The 17,032-nt window shown below is 41.8% G+C and overlaps 1 protein-coding gene across 2 annotated transcripts in view; it reads left to right on the top strand.

Annotated features, from left to right (window-relative positions):
• Nucleotides 1–17,032, top strand: part of wdr18 (WD repeat domain 18) — an 80,474-nt gene that overhangs the window by 11,428 nt on the left and 52,014 nt on the right. Inside the window, exon 4 of one of the 2 annotated variants that reach the window (XM_036977949.2) lies at nt 10,671–10,812. In XM_036977949.2, the coding sequence (XP_036833844.1) occupies nt 10,671–10,812 (142 nt within the window). Of the gene's footprint in view, nt 1–10,670; nt 10,813–12,451; nt 12,583–17,032 lie in introns of those variants that run through there. The other variant, XM_090235347.1, reaches the window with a different exon arrangement.

Genomic DNA, 17,032 nt, shown 5'->3' with positions numbered 1-17,032 from the left:
GGTTGTGAGTTGAATTGTGCTAAAACCTTGTAATACTCTACCTCTTTCAATTGCTTATGATCTTATTTTAATTAGTTGGTGAATAAAGATGGCATTGAATGATGTTCATCAAACCTAAAAAAAAAAGTGTTTACAGGGAACGGGTAGGCCTTTTCCATTCAATTCAAGCACTGGACCAATGTCCAACCTATGTTTTGGCAGAGTTGGAGAACATCTATACTGATCATACTGACAGCACAGACAGACTGATCTACAAATAACCTTGCATCGTAAAAAAAATTGTAGATCAGTCAGGGAACTCAGTGATTCACTATTTTCATTCCGTTTCTGGGGTTGAATGGTACTGAAGTAGGCCTAATTCTTCTCCAGTAGGTGGCAATGTGAGACTTCCATTACCAGTGCCTGTCAGCACTAAAGGGGAATAGAAATGTACAGGTTGTGGTAAACAAGATAGCAAATGTAAACCTGTTATTTTCCCTTTCCCTCAGACATTAGGTTTGCTAATTTAAATGGAATTGGTCAAATTTAGACGGAGGAAGGCTGTCGAACTACCTGGCAGTGAAATAAGGGATTGCTTTGAATTTACAATGAATGTATGACAGTCTGCTTTCCAAAGTAATACCTTCTCTTTTTCTAGTAGAGCATGTTATTATATTTCCAATGCATATCAAGGGAAGCAGCAAAAAAAGTAGTAAATTCTACTAAAGAAATACTGTCAACCGTATGGCCCAGTATACAACCGTATGGCCCAGTATTTCAAATGAGACTTGCCGTTGCCTAATGACCTATATCAACAGTCAACTTCAGGCGGAGCTTTTGACATCTCAATTCCAAATAGCTTTTGCTGTATCAAAGTTCTTGATTGGTCCTCCTCTTACAACGCACTACCTTTGTTGCAACCATTTCCCCCTCAAAGCAGAGGCTTTGTGGTGTATAATCAAGAGTCCTGAAGCTGTACTTGCAGTTGAAAATAAATAATTGCTTTATAAGTCTAAACTGTTATTTCGCCCTTGCATGTCTGCTCCTGTAATGCCAAACAAATGATGTAGCCCCACACAAGTGTGTTTAATCCGCTCATTAAAACCTCTTAAATGTGAAGGGCCTATATTTGGGGACCCTATGTGATAAAAAAAAAAATGTGTGTGTGTGTGTATATATATATATATATATATATATATATATACACACACACACACACACACACACATTCAGTCTGTTATGAGAACAGTAGCCCCTATCTGGGAAAGCTGAGTATCTTGGCTATTGATCAGTGCCTTCAAATCTTTGACTAACTGCCATATATATGGGGATACAAATTTATAAGGGCAGGCTGAGCCAATGACCTCATTTCAAGATGGCTGCTACCTACATTCCAGTTAGCATTGTGAAGTATAAACGGAAAAAACACAGAATGCATTGATACACACAAAATTCGGGGCTCCACAGATAATTAGGATATCTTATGTCTGCCTGTGACCTACCATTATTGATCACCAACCCCAAGAGTATCTTTTTTTAAATTTATTTGAAGTTTTCAACAAACGGCGAACAACTTACAAGGTAAGCTTCAATTTTGTCTGTGTTTGAGGTATAGCTGCATGGGGAGAATCAAATTAATCCTTAGATTGACAATTGGCTAGATTTGTTCCTACCAATGTTGTCTGATGTATGACTTAATGGCAACATCCAATGTCCACCGAGTGACTTATCCTTGCGTATCGCTAATGCGCTGTAGGCATGCATGTCCCCGGACACCACCATAATGTTTGAAAGAGGTTGGTGTTGTAGAAATACATTTTTTATAGTGAACAATAACTTAAGCACATCCAGTGTGCAAAAACAGTGCAATTACCACATTCGGACACTTTGGAGAGGTTGAAAGGACACCTCCATAACACCACTACAATGTTTGGGTGCGGTTGATGTGGTTGAAATTGTGTTTTTATACTGAACAAATAGCATTTAGTGATTGCAAATATGTAATAGCACTGGAATGACCTTTTTAAAAAAAAAAATATTTTTTCAACCTTTTATTTAACTAGGCAAGTCAGTTCGAACACATTATTATTTTCAATGACGACCTAGGAACAATAGGTTAACTGCCTTGTTCAGGGGCAGAACCTCAGATTTTTACCTTGTCAGCTCGGTATTCGATCTGGCAACCTTTCAATTACTGGCCGCTCCAATTTACCGACATATGCCACTTTGGAAAGGTTTAGGGATAACTGGAAACGTCACGTGACCACACCTGACACAACTTACCAAAACATCTGCCATTTCTAGTTAAGTCTGTCAATTATATATTTTTGGTCTGATACTGTTCATGTTGTGGAAGCCATCTGTTCCCAGTTCTAGTCATCAATAATTCAGTAATAGCTTGCAAATTTAAAGATGACTTTCAAAATAAAATACATTTTATTTTTATTTTGTGTGTGTGTGTGTGCTTGATCTTGTGTATTCTGAAGTATGTATGGGTATGTCTACAGTGCCTTCGGAAAGTATTCAGACCCCTTGACTTGATCCACATTTTGTAACGTTACAGCCTTAATCTAAAATTGATTAAATTGTTTTTTTTCGCCACTCAATCCAGACACTATCCCATAATGACAAAGCAAAAACAGGTTTTTAGAAACACTTGATGATAAAAACTGAAATATCACATATACATACTTTTTCAGTCCCTTTACTCAGTACTTTATTGAAGCACCTTTTAGCAGTGATTACAGCACCGAGTCTTTGTGGCACACCTGTTTTTGGAACCTTCTCCCATTCTTCTCTGCAGATCCTCTCAAGCCCTGTCAGGTTGGATGGGGAGTGTTGCTGCACAGCTTTTTTCCGCTCTCTCCATGTTAGATCGGGTTCAAGTCCGGGCTCTGGCTGGGCCACTCAAGGACATTCAGAGACTTGTCCCGATGCCTCTCCTGAGTTGTCTTGGCTGTGCGCATAGTGTCGTTGTCCTGTTGGAAGGTGAACCTTTGCCCCAGTCTGAGAGCTTTGGAGCAGGTTTTCATCAAGGATCTCTCTGTACTTTGCTCTGTTCGTCTTTGCCTCGATCCTGACTAGTCTCCCAGTCCCTGCTGCTGAAAATCTCCCGAGTGGTGCAGTGGTCTAAGGCACTGCATTCCAGCGCTAGTTGTCACTACAAATCCTGGTTCAATTCTAGGCTGTGTTGCAGCCGGCCGTGACCAGGTGACCCATGAGGCGGCGCACAATTGGCCGAGCGTCGTTCGAGTTAGGGTAGGGTTTGGCCGGCCGGGATGCCCTTGTCCCATCGCGCTCTAGCGGCTCCTATGGCGGGCCGTTTGCATGCCCGCTGACACGGTCACCAGGCGTACGGTGTTTCCTCTGACACATTGGTGCGGCTGGCTTCCGGATTAAGCGGCATTGTGTCAAGAAGCAGTGCGGCTTGGTGGTGTCATGTTTTAGAGGACGCATGGCTCTCAACCTTCGCCTCTCCCGAGTCCGTACGGGAGTTGCAGCGACGGGACAAGACTATAACTACCAATTTAATACCATGAAATTTGGGAGATGAAGGGAGTAAAGAAAACACAAAACAACCCCACAGTATGATGCTGCCACCCATGCTTTACTGTAAGGATGGTGCCAGGTTTCCTAGAGTAAAATCTTGGTTTCAACAGACGAGGTGCCTTTTGGCTAACTCCAAGCAGGCTGTCATGTGGCTTCCGTCTGGTCACCTCCCCTACCAAAGCCCTTCTCCCCCGATTGCTCAGTTTGGCCGGGCTGCCAACTCTAAGAGTCTTCGTGGTTCCAAGCATCTTCCATTTAAGAATGATGGAGGCCAATGTGTTTTTGGGGACCTTCAATGCTGCAGACATTTTTTGGTACCGTTCCCCAGATCTGTGCCTCGACACAGTCCTGGCTCTGAGCTCTACAGACAATTCCTTCAACCTCATGGCTTGGTTTTTGCGCTGACATGCACTGTCAACTGTGGGACCTTTGTCATATAGGCAGGTGTGTGCGCCTTTCCAAATCATGTCCAATCAATTGAATCTACCATAGGTGGACTCCAATCACGTTGTAGAAACATCTCAGGGATGATCAGTGGAAACAGCTCAATTTGGAGTCTCATAGCAAAGGGGCTGAATAAATCAAATCAAATTTTATTTGTCACATGCGCCAAATACAACAGGTGTTCAGTGAAATGCTTACTTACAAGCCCTTAACCAACAATGCATTAAGAAGTTAACACCTTGTTCTTCTTAAGTAAAACATTAAAAGTAACATACTTAAAATAGCAGTAGCGAGTCTATATACAGGGGGTACCAGTACAGAGTCAATGTGCGGGGGCACCAGTTAGTTGAGGTCATTGAGGTAACATGTACATGTAGGTAGAGTTAAAGTGACTATGCATAGATTGTTAACAGAGTAGCAGAAGGGTAAAAAGAGGGGTTCGGGTAGCCCTTTTGATTAGCTGTTCAGGAGTCTTATAGCTTGGGGGTAGAAGCTGTTACGAAGTCTTTTGGACCTAGACTTGGCGCTCTGGTCCCGCTTGCTGTGTGGTAGAGAGAACAGTCTGACTTGGGTGGCTGGAGTTTTTTAGGGCCTTCCTCTGACACCGCATCATGGTATTGAGGTCCTGCATGGCGGGAAGCTTTGACCCAGTGATGTACTGGGCCATACCCACTACCCTCTGTCGTGCCTTGCGGTCGGAACCCGAGCAGTCGATGGTGCAGCTGTAGAACCTTTTGAGGATCTGAGGACGCATGCCAACTCTTTTCAGTCTCCTGAGGGGGAATAGTCTTTGTCGTGCCCAGTTTACGACTCTCTTGGTGTGTTTGGACCATGATAGTTTGTTGGTGACGTGGACACCTTAACTTGAAGCTCTCAACCTGCTCCACTGCAGCCCCGTCGATGAGAATGGGGGCGTGCTCGGTCCTCCTTTTCCTGTAGTCCACAATCCTCTCCTTTTGTCATGATCACATTGAGGGAGAGGTTATTGTCCTTGCACCACACGGCCAGGTCTCTGACCTCCCTATAGGCTATCTCATCGTTGTTGGTGATCAGGCCTACCACTGTTGTGTCATCAGCAAACTTGATGATGGTGTTGGAGTCGTGCCTGGCCATGCAGTCATGAGTGAACAGTGAATACTTATGTAAGTAAGGTATTTTTATTTTGTAATACTTTAAAAAAAATTTTTGTCATTATGGGGTATTGTTTGTAGATTTCTGAGGAATTTGTTTTATTTAATCAATTTTAGAATAAGGCTGTAATGTAACAAAATTTGTAAACGGTCAAGGGGTCTGAATACTTTCTGAAGAAACCGACATCAACAATGAAATAACGCATATGGAATCATGTCACTAGTCTAGTTTGAGAAACAGACACCTCACAAGTCCTCAACTTGGCAGCTTAATTTTAATAGTACCAGCAAAACACCAGTCTCAACGTCAACAGTGACGAGGCGACTCCGGGATGCTGGCCTTCTAAACAGAGTTGCAAGGAAAAAGCCATATCTCAGTCTTGCCAATAAAATGAAAAGATTAAGGTCAAAAGAACAGACACTGGACAGAGGAACTCTGCCTAGAAGGCCAGAGTCACCTCTTCACTGTTGATGTTGAGACTGGTGTTTTGCAGGTACTATTTATTGAAACTGCCAGTTGAGGACTTGTGAGGCGTCTGTTTCTCAAACTAAACACTAATGTACTTGTCCTCTTGCTCAGTTGTGCACCGGGGCCTCCCACTCATTCTATTCTGGTTAGAGCCAGTTTGACATGTTCTGTGAAGGGAGCAGTACACAGCGTTGTACGAGATCTTCAGTTTCTTGGAATAGCCTTCATTTCTCAGAACAAGAATAGAGTTTCAGAAGAAAGTTATTTGTTTCTGGCCATTTTGAGCCTGTAATTGAACCCACAAATGCTGATGCTCCAGATAGTCAACTAGTCTAAAGAAGGCCAGTTTTATTGCTTCTTTAATCAGTACAAGTGACCCCAAACTTTTGAACGGTAGTGTACAGTGGCAAGAAAAAGTATGTGAACCCTTTGGAAATACCCAGATTTTTGCATAAATTGGTCATCTGATCTTCATCTAGATCACAACAATAGACAAACACAGTCTGCTTAAACTAATAAAACAAACAATTATATGTTTTCATGTCTTTATTGAACACACTGTGTTAACATTAACAGTGCAGAGTGGAACAAGTATGTGAACCCTTGGATTTAATAACTGGTTGACCCTCTGGCAGCATAACCTCGACCAAACGTTTTCTGTAGTTGCGGATCAGACCTGCACAGCGGTCAGGAGGAATTTTGGACCATTCCTATTTACAAAACTGTTTCAGTTCAGCAATATTCTTGGGATGTCTGGTGTGTACTGCTCTTGAGGTCATGCCACAGGCATCTCAATCGGGTTGAGGTCTGGACTCTGACTGGGCCACTCCAGCAGATGTATTTTCTTCTGTTGAAGCCATTGTGTTGATTTACTGCTCTGTTTTGGGTCGTTGTCCTGTTGCATCACCCAACTTCTGTTGTGCTTCAATTGGTGGACAGATTGCCTTACATTCTCCTGCAAAATGTATTGATAAACTTTAATTCATTTTTCTGTGTGATAGCTAGCTGTCCAGGCCCTGAGGCAGCAAAGCAGCCCCAAACCGTGATGCTCCCTCCACCATAATTTACAGTTGGGATAAGGTTTTGATGTTGGTGTGCTGTGCCTTTTTTTCCCACACAACAGTGCTGAACTTTCTCCATTTATAATCACCCGACTCTCAATTTGTCTTACCGTGGACTGATGAACATCAAGGCTTTCAAAGATACTTTTGTAACCCTTTCCAGCTCTTACCAACATCTCCAATCTTGCAATTGATTGGACTCCAATTCGCTTTTGGAGAAGTCATTAGCCTAGGGGTTCACATACTTTTTACAACATACGCGGTGAATGTTTAAGTGTATTCAATATAGGCAAGAAAAATACAATAATTGGTCTGTTATTAATTTAAGCACACTGTGTTTGTCTATTGTTGTGACTTAGATGAAGATCAGATCAAATGTTATGACCAATTTATGCAGAAATCCAGGTATTTCCAAAGGTATCACATACTTTTTCTTGCCACTGTATATACATACATACGTACTCAAAGCTAGCTGTTAACTGAAATGGCGAGCAACAGGCAGGCGGGCGGAGACCAGGGAGACTGAGCACACACCGAAACTAAAGTAAGAAAGTAGGCCTAGAAATATCTAATAAACTAGAGATTTCACACCATTGACCCTAGTACGTATGTGTGTGTGTATATGAATTTACCACAGGGGGACTCAGTTGTAGAAACATCTCAAGGATTATCAATGGAAACAGGATGCACCTGAGCTCAATTTGGGGTCTCATAGTAAAGGGTCTGAGTACTTATGTAAATAAGGTATTTCTGGTTTTTATTTTTATACGTTTGCATGCATTTCTAAAAAACAGTTTTCACTTTGTCATTTATGGGGTATTGTGTGAAGATTGAGGCAAAAATAATGTTTAATCCATTTTAGAATAAAGCTGTAACGTAACAAAATGTGAAATTCTTTCCCAATGCACTGTAAGTCCGATTTGAGATATTTGGCTTTATTTTTGCATATTTTTTCTTTTTGCTTAATAATATTTACAAGTTGTCCCTTCTCAGGTTTATAAGAAGTGAGTGCTAAATGCTAACTCCTGTTCATGTACGCTGGTTAGCGTAGCTAGCATTCATAAATCATTGGTGACAATAGATGCTTCAATTCCATTGTTGCTTCAATTCCATTGTTTTGGTAGAGTTTGTTTGACCTCTACCGCATATTGCCACTGTTAGGTTGAAAGCCCAATCTATACACTCTATTTTTATGAGTCCTGCTTCTGCATTGTGTGGTGTGTTGCCCAGGCAACCCAATACTCTTTGCTTTTTTCAGCAAGGTGCAACAAAGTTTATCACGTTAAGAGTCCATGTGAAGGCTGATGCTGACTCAACCGCACAAATGCCCAGCGTCCCATCTTCAGTCAGCTGTTCGTTCCACAATAATAAAAAATATATATATTTAAACGGTTATGGCGGCTATTTTATTTTCATGACGGTCTTGGTTATACGGTAATTGTGCCTGCCCTACTCCCGCGTCAATTCTTTCCATTTCATCAATGTGTCAGCATGTTCATTAAGTATTGGTGTATAGGGCCAAAAATCATTAATCTCCAACAGTTTATTTACATGACTGAGGCTTTCGACTATATACCACAAACACATCTGCTCTCTTCGCCAGACTGACTTTAATTTCCAATTACAGTTTGAAGAACACGAGTCCAGTGTTAGCTACTTTCTGACCTTTGCCTTTTTGAAGGGACAATGTGAAACTCAATGTAGCATAAAGAACAGAGTGCTACGGGTCTGAGAGGAATTTTAAATGGCCACCGACCTGCATCGGGTAATGCACCTTTCACATGTGAAGAATGGCCTGGGTTGGGCCCATACACCGACATTAAGTGGTTTGCTTTGACCCCATCCTAGAGGGATGTAATGAGCGGACGTGGCTCAAGTCCCCACTAATATCTCCGTGATACACCCTGAGCATCGTTGTAATAGGTCCGAAATTGCCTCGAAGGGAGTATTGGAACTGGAATTCTGTTAGTGGTTTGATATTCCTCCAAATGCCCCAGGCTGCTTCTTCTCCCTTTTTGTGTGCACACGCAGTAGCCTATGCTGTGGTGTGTGTGCCTGTACGGGTTATGTTTGTCACAGATGTTGCTGCAGACAGGTTGTCCCTGAGATCCTGCCAAGGAGCACCTCTTGCTGCCGAGCTGACAGAATGAGTCCTGGGTCCCGCTCAGATAATCAGGCTTTCTATCCTCCCCCTCTTTCCCACTAGCTCTCTCGCTCTGTTTATTCACCTATTGGCGGCCGCCTCTCCTGTCCTGCTCTGGCAAGTTGTCTCGACTGAGCAAGAACCAGTGATGCTCAGAGCTACAATATATATACTCAGAAAATTGCATTTTTGGTCCAAATCTCTGGCTATAAGAATACAGCAAAATATTTGTGAGATTTTAAGTTTTTAAATGGTCAAAATGTGAAGGGAGTACATATGTGTTTGGTTTACTTTCAAATGGTTGAGGTACAAAGATTTGAACATTTTTGTCATGGTTCTGTATTGGTGTTTTGAGGTTAGTTTGAGATCAATGCTAGTCACATTCATTGCTTAACATGAAATTCCACCATTTGTTTATGTGGATGTGAACTCAGCAAAAAAAAGAAGCGTCCCTTTTTCAGGACCCTGTCTTTCAAAGACAATTCGTAAAAATCTAAGTAACTTCACAGATCTTAATTGTTTAAACAAACACTGTTTCCCATGCTTGTTCAATGAACCATAAACAATTAATGAACATGCATCTGTGGAACGGTCGTTAAGACACTAACAGCTTACAGATGGTAGGCAATTAAGGCCACAGTTATGAAAACTTAGGACACTAAAGACGCCTTTCTACTGACTCTGGAAAAACACCAAAAGAAAGATGCCCAGGGTCCCTGCTCATCTGCGTGAACGTGCCTTAGGCATGCTGCATGGAGGCATGAGGACTGCAGATGTGGCCAGGGCAATAAATTGCAATGTCCGTACTGTGCGACGCCTAAGACAGCCCTACAGAGAGACAGGACGGACAACTGATCGTCCTCGCAGTGGCAGACTACGTGTAACAACACCTGCACAGGATCGGTACATCCGAACATCACACCTGCGGGACAGGTACAGGATGGCAACAACAACTGCCCGAGTTACACCAGAAACGCACAATCCCTCCATCAGTGTTCAGACTGTCCGCAATAGGCTGGACTGAGGTCTTGTAGGCCTGTTGTAAGGCAGGTCCTCACCAGACATCATCGGAACAACGTCGCCTATGGGCACAAACCCACCGTCACTGGACCAGATAGGACTGAAGAAGTGCTCTTCACTGACGAGTTGCGGTTTTGTCTCACCAGGGGTGATGGTCGGATTTGCGTTTGTTGTCGAAGGAATGCGCGCTTCACCGAGGCCTGTACTCTGGGGCGGGATGGAGGTGGAGGGTCCGTCAATGTCTGGGGCGGTGTGTCACAGCATCATCGGACTGAGCTTGTATTCATTGCAGGCAATCTCAACGCTGTGCGTTACTGGGAAGACGACATCCTCCCTCATGTTGTACCCTTCCTGCAGGCTCATCCTGACATGACCCTCCAGCATGACAATGCCACCATCCATACTGCTCATTCTGTGCGTGATTTCCTGCAAGACAGGAATGTCAGTGCTCTGCCATGGCTAGCGAAGAGCCCGGATCTCAATCCAATTGAGCACGCCTGGGACCTGTTGAATCGGAGGGTGAGGGCTTGGGCCATTCCTCCCCAGAAATGTTTGGGAACTTGCAAGTGTCTTGGTGGAAGAGTGGGGTAACATCTCACAGCAAGAACTGGCAAATCTGGTGCAGTCCATGAGGAGGAGATACTGACTGTTACTTTTTATTTTGACATTCCCCCCCCCATGTTCAGGGACACATTTCTCAATTTCTGTTAGTGACGTGTCTGTGGAACTTGTTCAGTTTGTCTCAGTTGTCGAATCTTACGTTCATACAAATATTTACACATGTTAAGTTTGAAAATAAAAACGGTTGACAGTGAGAGGATGTTTATTTTATGCTGAGTTTATATAAATGACAAAACCCTCCCTCTATGTTGCAGTGTGGTGCAGCTGGATCCGTCACACACCCCTGAGCCTCGTCATGTCCTGTCCCGTCATTCTCTCCCCATCACCGACATCCACTGTGGCCTGATGGGACCCCAGGCTCGAGTAGCTACTGCATCCCTGGACCAGACAGTCAAGGTGTGCTTTTTCCTTGCATCCTTACTATGCTTGTCCAAAGGGGAATTGTTGTGAACTGCCTCTGAGGCTGTCTGTATGAAATCTGGGCTTGTGTATGTAGCACAAAACTTTTGACTTACTTAATGGTACATTTCTTTCCAATGAGAATATAATGAATAAAAAATACTCTTTCCATGCCTCAAGCTGTTGAGGTGGAAGAGCACAATGCAATCTGAAGTTTGCAAATGACTGTGGGCTTACAAATGCATATTTTATGTCTTCCACTTGTCGTTTTATTATTCACAACATTCTTATTGATAGACATCTAATCTAACGAAGTTCTGACGTGCACTCTAGCGTTGTGATTTATCTCTATTCTAAATGGATACCTACGTGCCTACCAATGTTGTTTTTTTTTGGGGGGGGGGGGCATTTTTATACCAGTGCAATCTTAATTAAAAACTCAATTAGTTTTGATACTCTGTTTCGATTAAAAAAACAACATTAGGCCTTTTGTCTCAGAGCGTAAATTTAACGCTCTTGCAATAGTGTTTTATGTGCTACATTACCCTTAGCGTTGGGATTTGTGTTTACTGGAACTGAAGTGGGAGGTGGTAGCCTAGTTTACAGGTTATTTGCATGCAGACATATCGACCAGTCGGAATATTGAAGCTAAATTGTTAGTCCACGCAAGCAGTGTTAGGGGAAAAAAACATGAATATTGATGAAAGAGTACCTCGCAGACATGAATCCCCATTGGGTCTTAAGTATAATTTTATTTGTTAGTCATTTAACTTGCTAACAATCCTTAATGTTTTGTGGCTGAAGTCCCAAAATAGGAAAGCAATTCTCTCTAATCGCATGAAGATACATAAAACAAGATATGCAGTTTTTGACATGCAGAAGATTTGCCAATCACTCTATCCCATTGTATTAGTTAAAGGCCCAATGCAGCCATTTTTTAAAACCTCACTATCAAATAATATCTGGGTTCCTAACTATTATAGTTTTACATTTAAAATGGTGAAAAATAGTGTTTTTTAGCAAAAAACTATTTGTCACGCAAGAATTTAGTTAGGACTGTCTGGGAGTGGTCTGAGTTAGGGACCTATTTGGAATGGCCTAATAGGAGAGACATGTAACCTGAGAACTAGCTGTTATTAGCAAAACCTGCTGATTTTAGAAGTTCCAGTGTTGATGGTATTCTTAACCAATAACAATAAGGAAATAATACTGATCGAATTGTTTCACACTGTGCTAGTTTCCAGTGCTAGTTTCATCAGCTGTAGTACAAATATGAAACAGGAAATTTGAATTTTGACCACACTGGGCCTTTAAAGATAATTGCTTAAACCTTTCTTATTTACTGTTGCATTATCACATGAATTGATAAAATGTTTTTGTCCAATTTAAAACAAAGAATAATAATCTTGTATTTGGCCTCTAAAGTGAATGATATTTCCTCCTTTTACCTCATTTATATAACTGGATTCGTTATCCCTTTGGAAAATATAAATGTACGGTTTGAAATTGAAGAAAATATAATTTTTATTTGGCATTGTGTGTACATTGCGTGTACCCCTGGTAGTACCTGAACTAGAGAAACAAAATCAATACCACACTGACGGTTGTGAAAATTGTTAAGCCATGTTTGAAGGCCACAGCAGTGTTGCGCAAAGAGGGGCAAAGTCAGAAAGAAAAACTACAAGGGGATTATATCCAAGGAACTGAATAACACCCGATTTGTCTGGATTCAACATCAATGAACCCCCATATCAGTCATTGATGCTCGTGAGTCCTGCCATTGCTTAATTTCCTTCACAGTTCTGCCTGTCATTCTTACCCACTGAACATGTAACTTTTTGAACAACACCATTCTGACATCATATATTTGTTGAGTAAGCATGCGGAAAGACTGGAGCAACACTTCAATGACGCAGTGTACCAAAAATATTTTTGTTCTGCTCCTTTTGAATTTGCAGTGACAGGATTTGAAGTAATCAGGCTTGTAAAATGCGAATGGAGACATGGCAGATCTAAAGGCTGGTGGCGTTTTGATGGCTACTATAGCTCTGTGAGGACACTATTGGATGAGCTGACGGTTGACAAGCCATTCGATCAAGGGAGCCTGAGTTGTGACGGGTTGGAGGCCTGTGACGTACCAGATCGTGTGTGCTAAGGTTTCCATTACACGGAACCCAAACAGGCTGCGCGCGTGCGCCATCGTGCGTAAATGTATTTTGTCCCCCCACACCAAACGTGATGACAACACGCTTGTTAAAATATCAAAACAAACTCTGAACCAATTATATTAATTTTTGGGACAGGTCGAAAAGCATTAATCATTTATTACAATTTAGCTAGTTAGCTTGCACTTACTAGCTAATTTGTCCTATTTAGCTAGCTTGCTGTTGTTAGCTAATTTGTCCTGGGATATAAACATTGTTGTTATTTTACATGAAATGTACAAGGTCCTCTACTCCGCCAATTATTCCACACATAAAACGGTCAACCGAATCGTTTCTAGTCATCTCGTTTCCTTACAGGTTTTTTCTTCTCTTGACTTTATATTGTGATTGGCAACTTTCATAAATTAGGTGCATTACCGCCACTGACCTCGTTCGTCTTTCAGTCACCCACGTGGGTATAACCAATGAGGAGATGGCACATGGGTACCTGCTTCAATAAACCAATGAGGAGATGGGAGAGGCAGGATTTGCAGCCTATCTGCGTCACAAATAGAACTGACTTATATTTTAGCCCTTGGCAACGCAGATGCTCATTAGCGCAATAATTGAATAATATAGATTTCTAAATTAATTTTGTGATGCTCGTGCACGCGACGCGAGCGGTGAAGTCAGCCGGACATTTGATCGGCAACTCTTTAATTTACCAGGCATTTGAGAAATGTATCTGACCCATATGCATTGGGTGCATAACCTGACTAGGGCATCCACCCATGGTGTTCAGAATGACAGAAATCACATTTAGAATATGGTAATTAACAAAACATGCAAGTCGAGTATGCAACTATGTGCTGTCCTTACCGAATTCTGATGTGCACTTTGAACAGCTTAGAATAACTGTCCTCATTTACTTTTCCTCAGCCAACAAGACAAGTAACCAACAGCATGATCACTGGCCTATGTCAACCTACTACAGTAGAAAAGTTTAGGCTACCTATTCTATTGGTTAGTTTGTCGAGAAAGAAATGGCATATTCTGGGACAGTTGTGGGACGATCGATCCCAAATTCATACAACCAGTAGGCGGATTTTTTCCCCCTCATTTTGTCTGTCATAGTTGAAGTGTACCTATGAAAATTACAGGCCTCTCTCATCTTTTTAAGTGGGAGAACTTGCACAATTGGTGGCTGACTAAATACTTTTTTGCCCCACTGTATCCATAGTTTCCACGCTTTGGCTTCCGTGTTTTATAGTGTTTTCGAAAATGTGGAAATAATGCCTGCTCTAGAATGCCTTTTGAACCAATCAGAATCAAGTATTCAACAATGCTATGGTATAAACACAAACAATTTTCTTCTGTACAAAACAATTATTCATCTCGTTTCTCTCCTTCATAGAAATGTGGTTTGTTACTTGTCATCTTTTGTCTGAAGTGTATTGAAAAAACCTATGGCACGTTCTGCCACCTGCCGTTTGCCCCGGTTGCAAAGGCATATTGGAATGCAAATATTAAGTGATGAACTGAAGCTATGTATAGGGAGCGAGGCAACACAGGCCCTGGTGCTCTGTGTGTTTGATGTCCGTCTCTCTCTCCCCTCTCCCTTCATCCCCCAGTGTGTGGATGAGCTACTGGAGCGTGTGCGTGTGTGTCCCCGACGCAGGGCATCAACTACTCTGATTAGCTTTTGACTCTTGTGCCGAGTGACTGACTGACATCCAGCGGCTCATTGAGAAATCACTCCCAGGCTTTTATTTAGCCAGCCAGCCAGTGTTCCTATTGATTTGTAACGGCAGGGCCATCTTTGCAAATATAGAAAAAAAATCTGTTTGTTGAGGTCATAGAATTACTCTTGACAATATATTGCATTGGCGCGTACTGTAAATAAGTCCACAATTCTTGAGGCTCCTGGTCTTGAAGTGGGCACTAATACAATGGAAGACAATATAGCCACAATGGAAATCAACCTGTTAAAATGATCAGCCCTTCACACAGGCATCAATAATGAATTCCAACTGGATTATGAATTTAATTAAAAAGACGTCATATCTAAACCCTGATCAATATGATTAATCAGTCATGTGGTACTTACTTGAGCTCTCAGAAATGGTAGATAATCTGCTAAAGCCTCATACCTAGCCTCCGCATCACGTCAGGTAACTCATACCCTCCTGTCTATTAATGCACCTCTCTAGTTACTTGGTTTTGGAGTCTATTTTTATGGCCAAAAGTAGGAGGCAGTTGAGTTGGCATTTTGAGTAAGCATTCTCCATGTTTTAATAAATCAAAAACAAATAAAATCTCAAAGTTATGTTGAATAATAAAACATCTCAGCATTCTCACCCTGCAGCCAGGAAGTAAGCCGAGAGCTAGTGCTTTGGTTGACCAAAACATTGATTGGCTTTTGCACCGACTTCACACATTATAGGTGTAATTGGGATTGCTGATATGTTGGTGCTGCACTTATTCCGTTGCACAGCCTTGCACGAACACGTTATCTTTTGCTAAGGTATGAAGCTATGGTTGCAGTTATGATGGCATGCAGACTTGGATGTGAATCATGTATTCTCATCTCTGGAATGCATTCCTGTTAAATTAGGTCAACCCCTCAAAATCCAATTAAGATAATATACATTCAATGCATTGGGAAATGTATACAAACAACCTCCATTTTCTTTGCACGCACATAATGCTACTCAAAGTCTACCTTACTTATATTGAGTCTCATTGTGTAGGATGCCATGTCTGGCTCTCTTTTGCTCAATTCTATTACGTCTTAACTGCATACCAAATTTGTCAGCGGCTTGGAGTGTCATGTTCAATATCATCAGCTGCTCTATAGATTCCAGGCTGTCAGTCTCCACAGACAAATAATTCCCCCTGTCCGATGACTGGGAGTGATCGTGTTGGCTGAAGGAGAAGCAGACGGCATGCCAGAGAACAGAGCTTGTTAGGACAAGAGAGGTTGGGCTACAGACAACTTTCACTAGCCCCCCTCCCTCCCACCCCTATGACAGACTCTAAATAGATGAGCCCCACCATTTCCTCTAGTATACTCAGACTCAGCAGAGTAGTGTCTTGGAGGAGGTGTTTTGGAATTATTTAATATCTTATTTTGTTTTTTAATGTTTGGTGTACTCTTGTTTTTGTAATTCCATGACTGGGTTGTCTAGAAGTTGGCTTTGTTCAGGCCTGGCTATCAACGTTTTTCTCTCCCAAAAGCAATCAGGGTTTTCCTTCAAGCCGTTAGCAAAGTTTGCTTTTGATAAATGGTGCGATCAAAATCAATTTGATTATGGTTCTACTAAAGGGAGCGCATATACTTTTCATGTCATCACTAATCTGTCTTTTCCATCACTTTATTTTTACCAGGCTTGGAGTCTGCTAGATTTCTTTAAAAAACAAAAAAAAACAAGAACAAATATGGGCTATATGATCACACCTGTTGTAATCATGTCCCTCCATCCATATCAGAACTAAATTACAGTGCGTTCGGAAGGTATTCAGACCCATTTTTCCACATTTGGTTAAAATACAGCCTTATTCTAAAATGGAATGTTATTATTGTTATCAATCCACACACATTACCTCATGACAAAGCGAAAACCAGGTTTTTAGAAATGTTTGCTAATTTATAATTTTTTTTTAAAAAAATGCTTATTTACATAAGTATTCAGACCCTTTGCTATGAGACTCTAAATAGTTTTTCAGGTGCATCCTTTTTCCATTGATCATCTTTGAGATGTTTCTACAACTTGATTGGGCTCCACCTGTGGTAAATTCAATTGATTGGACATGATTTGGAAAGGCACACACCAGTGTGTCCCACAGATGACAGTGAATGTCAGAGCAAAAGCTAAGCCATGAGGTTGAAGGTATTGTCTGTAGAGCTCCGAGACGGGATTGTGTTGAGGCACAGATCTGGGGAAGGGTACCAAATAATGTGTGCAGCATTAAAGTTCCACAAGAACACAGTGGCCTTAAATGAAAGAAATTTGGAACCACCAAGACTCTTCCTAGAGCTGGCTGCCAACCGGGGGAGAAGGGTCTTGGTCAGG

The sequence above is a fragment of the Oncorhynchus mykiss genome, chromosome 5 (assembly GCF_057628025.1).
Source record: "Oncorhynchus mykiss isolate SJ-2025 chromosome 5, ASM5762802v1, whole genome shotgun sequence".
In the NCBI taxonomy this organism is placed as follows: Eukaryota; Metazoa; Chordata; class Actinopteri; order Salmoniformes; family Salmonidae; genus Oncorhynchus; species Oncorhynchus mykiss.
The sequence above is the reverse complement of the archived record's forward strand: the minus strand, read 5'-3'. Positions and strand labels throughout refer to the sequence as shown.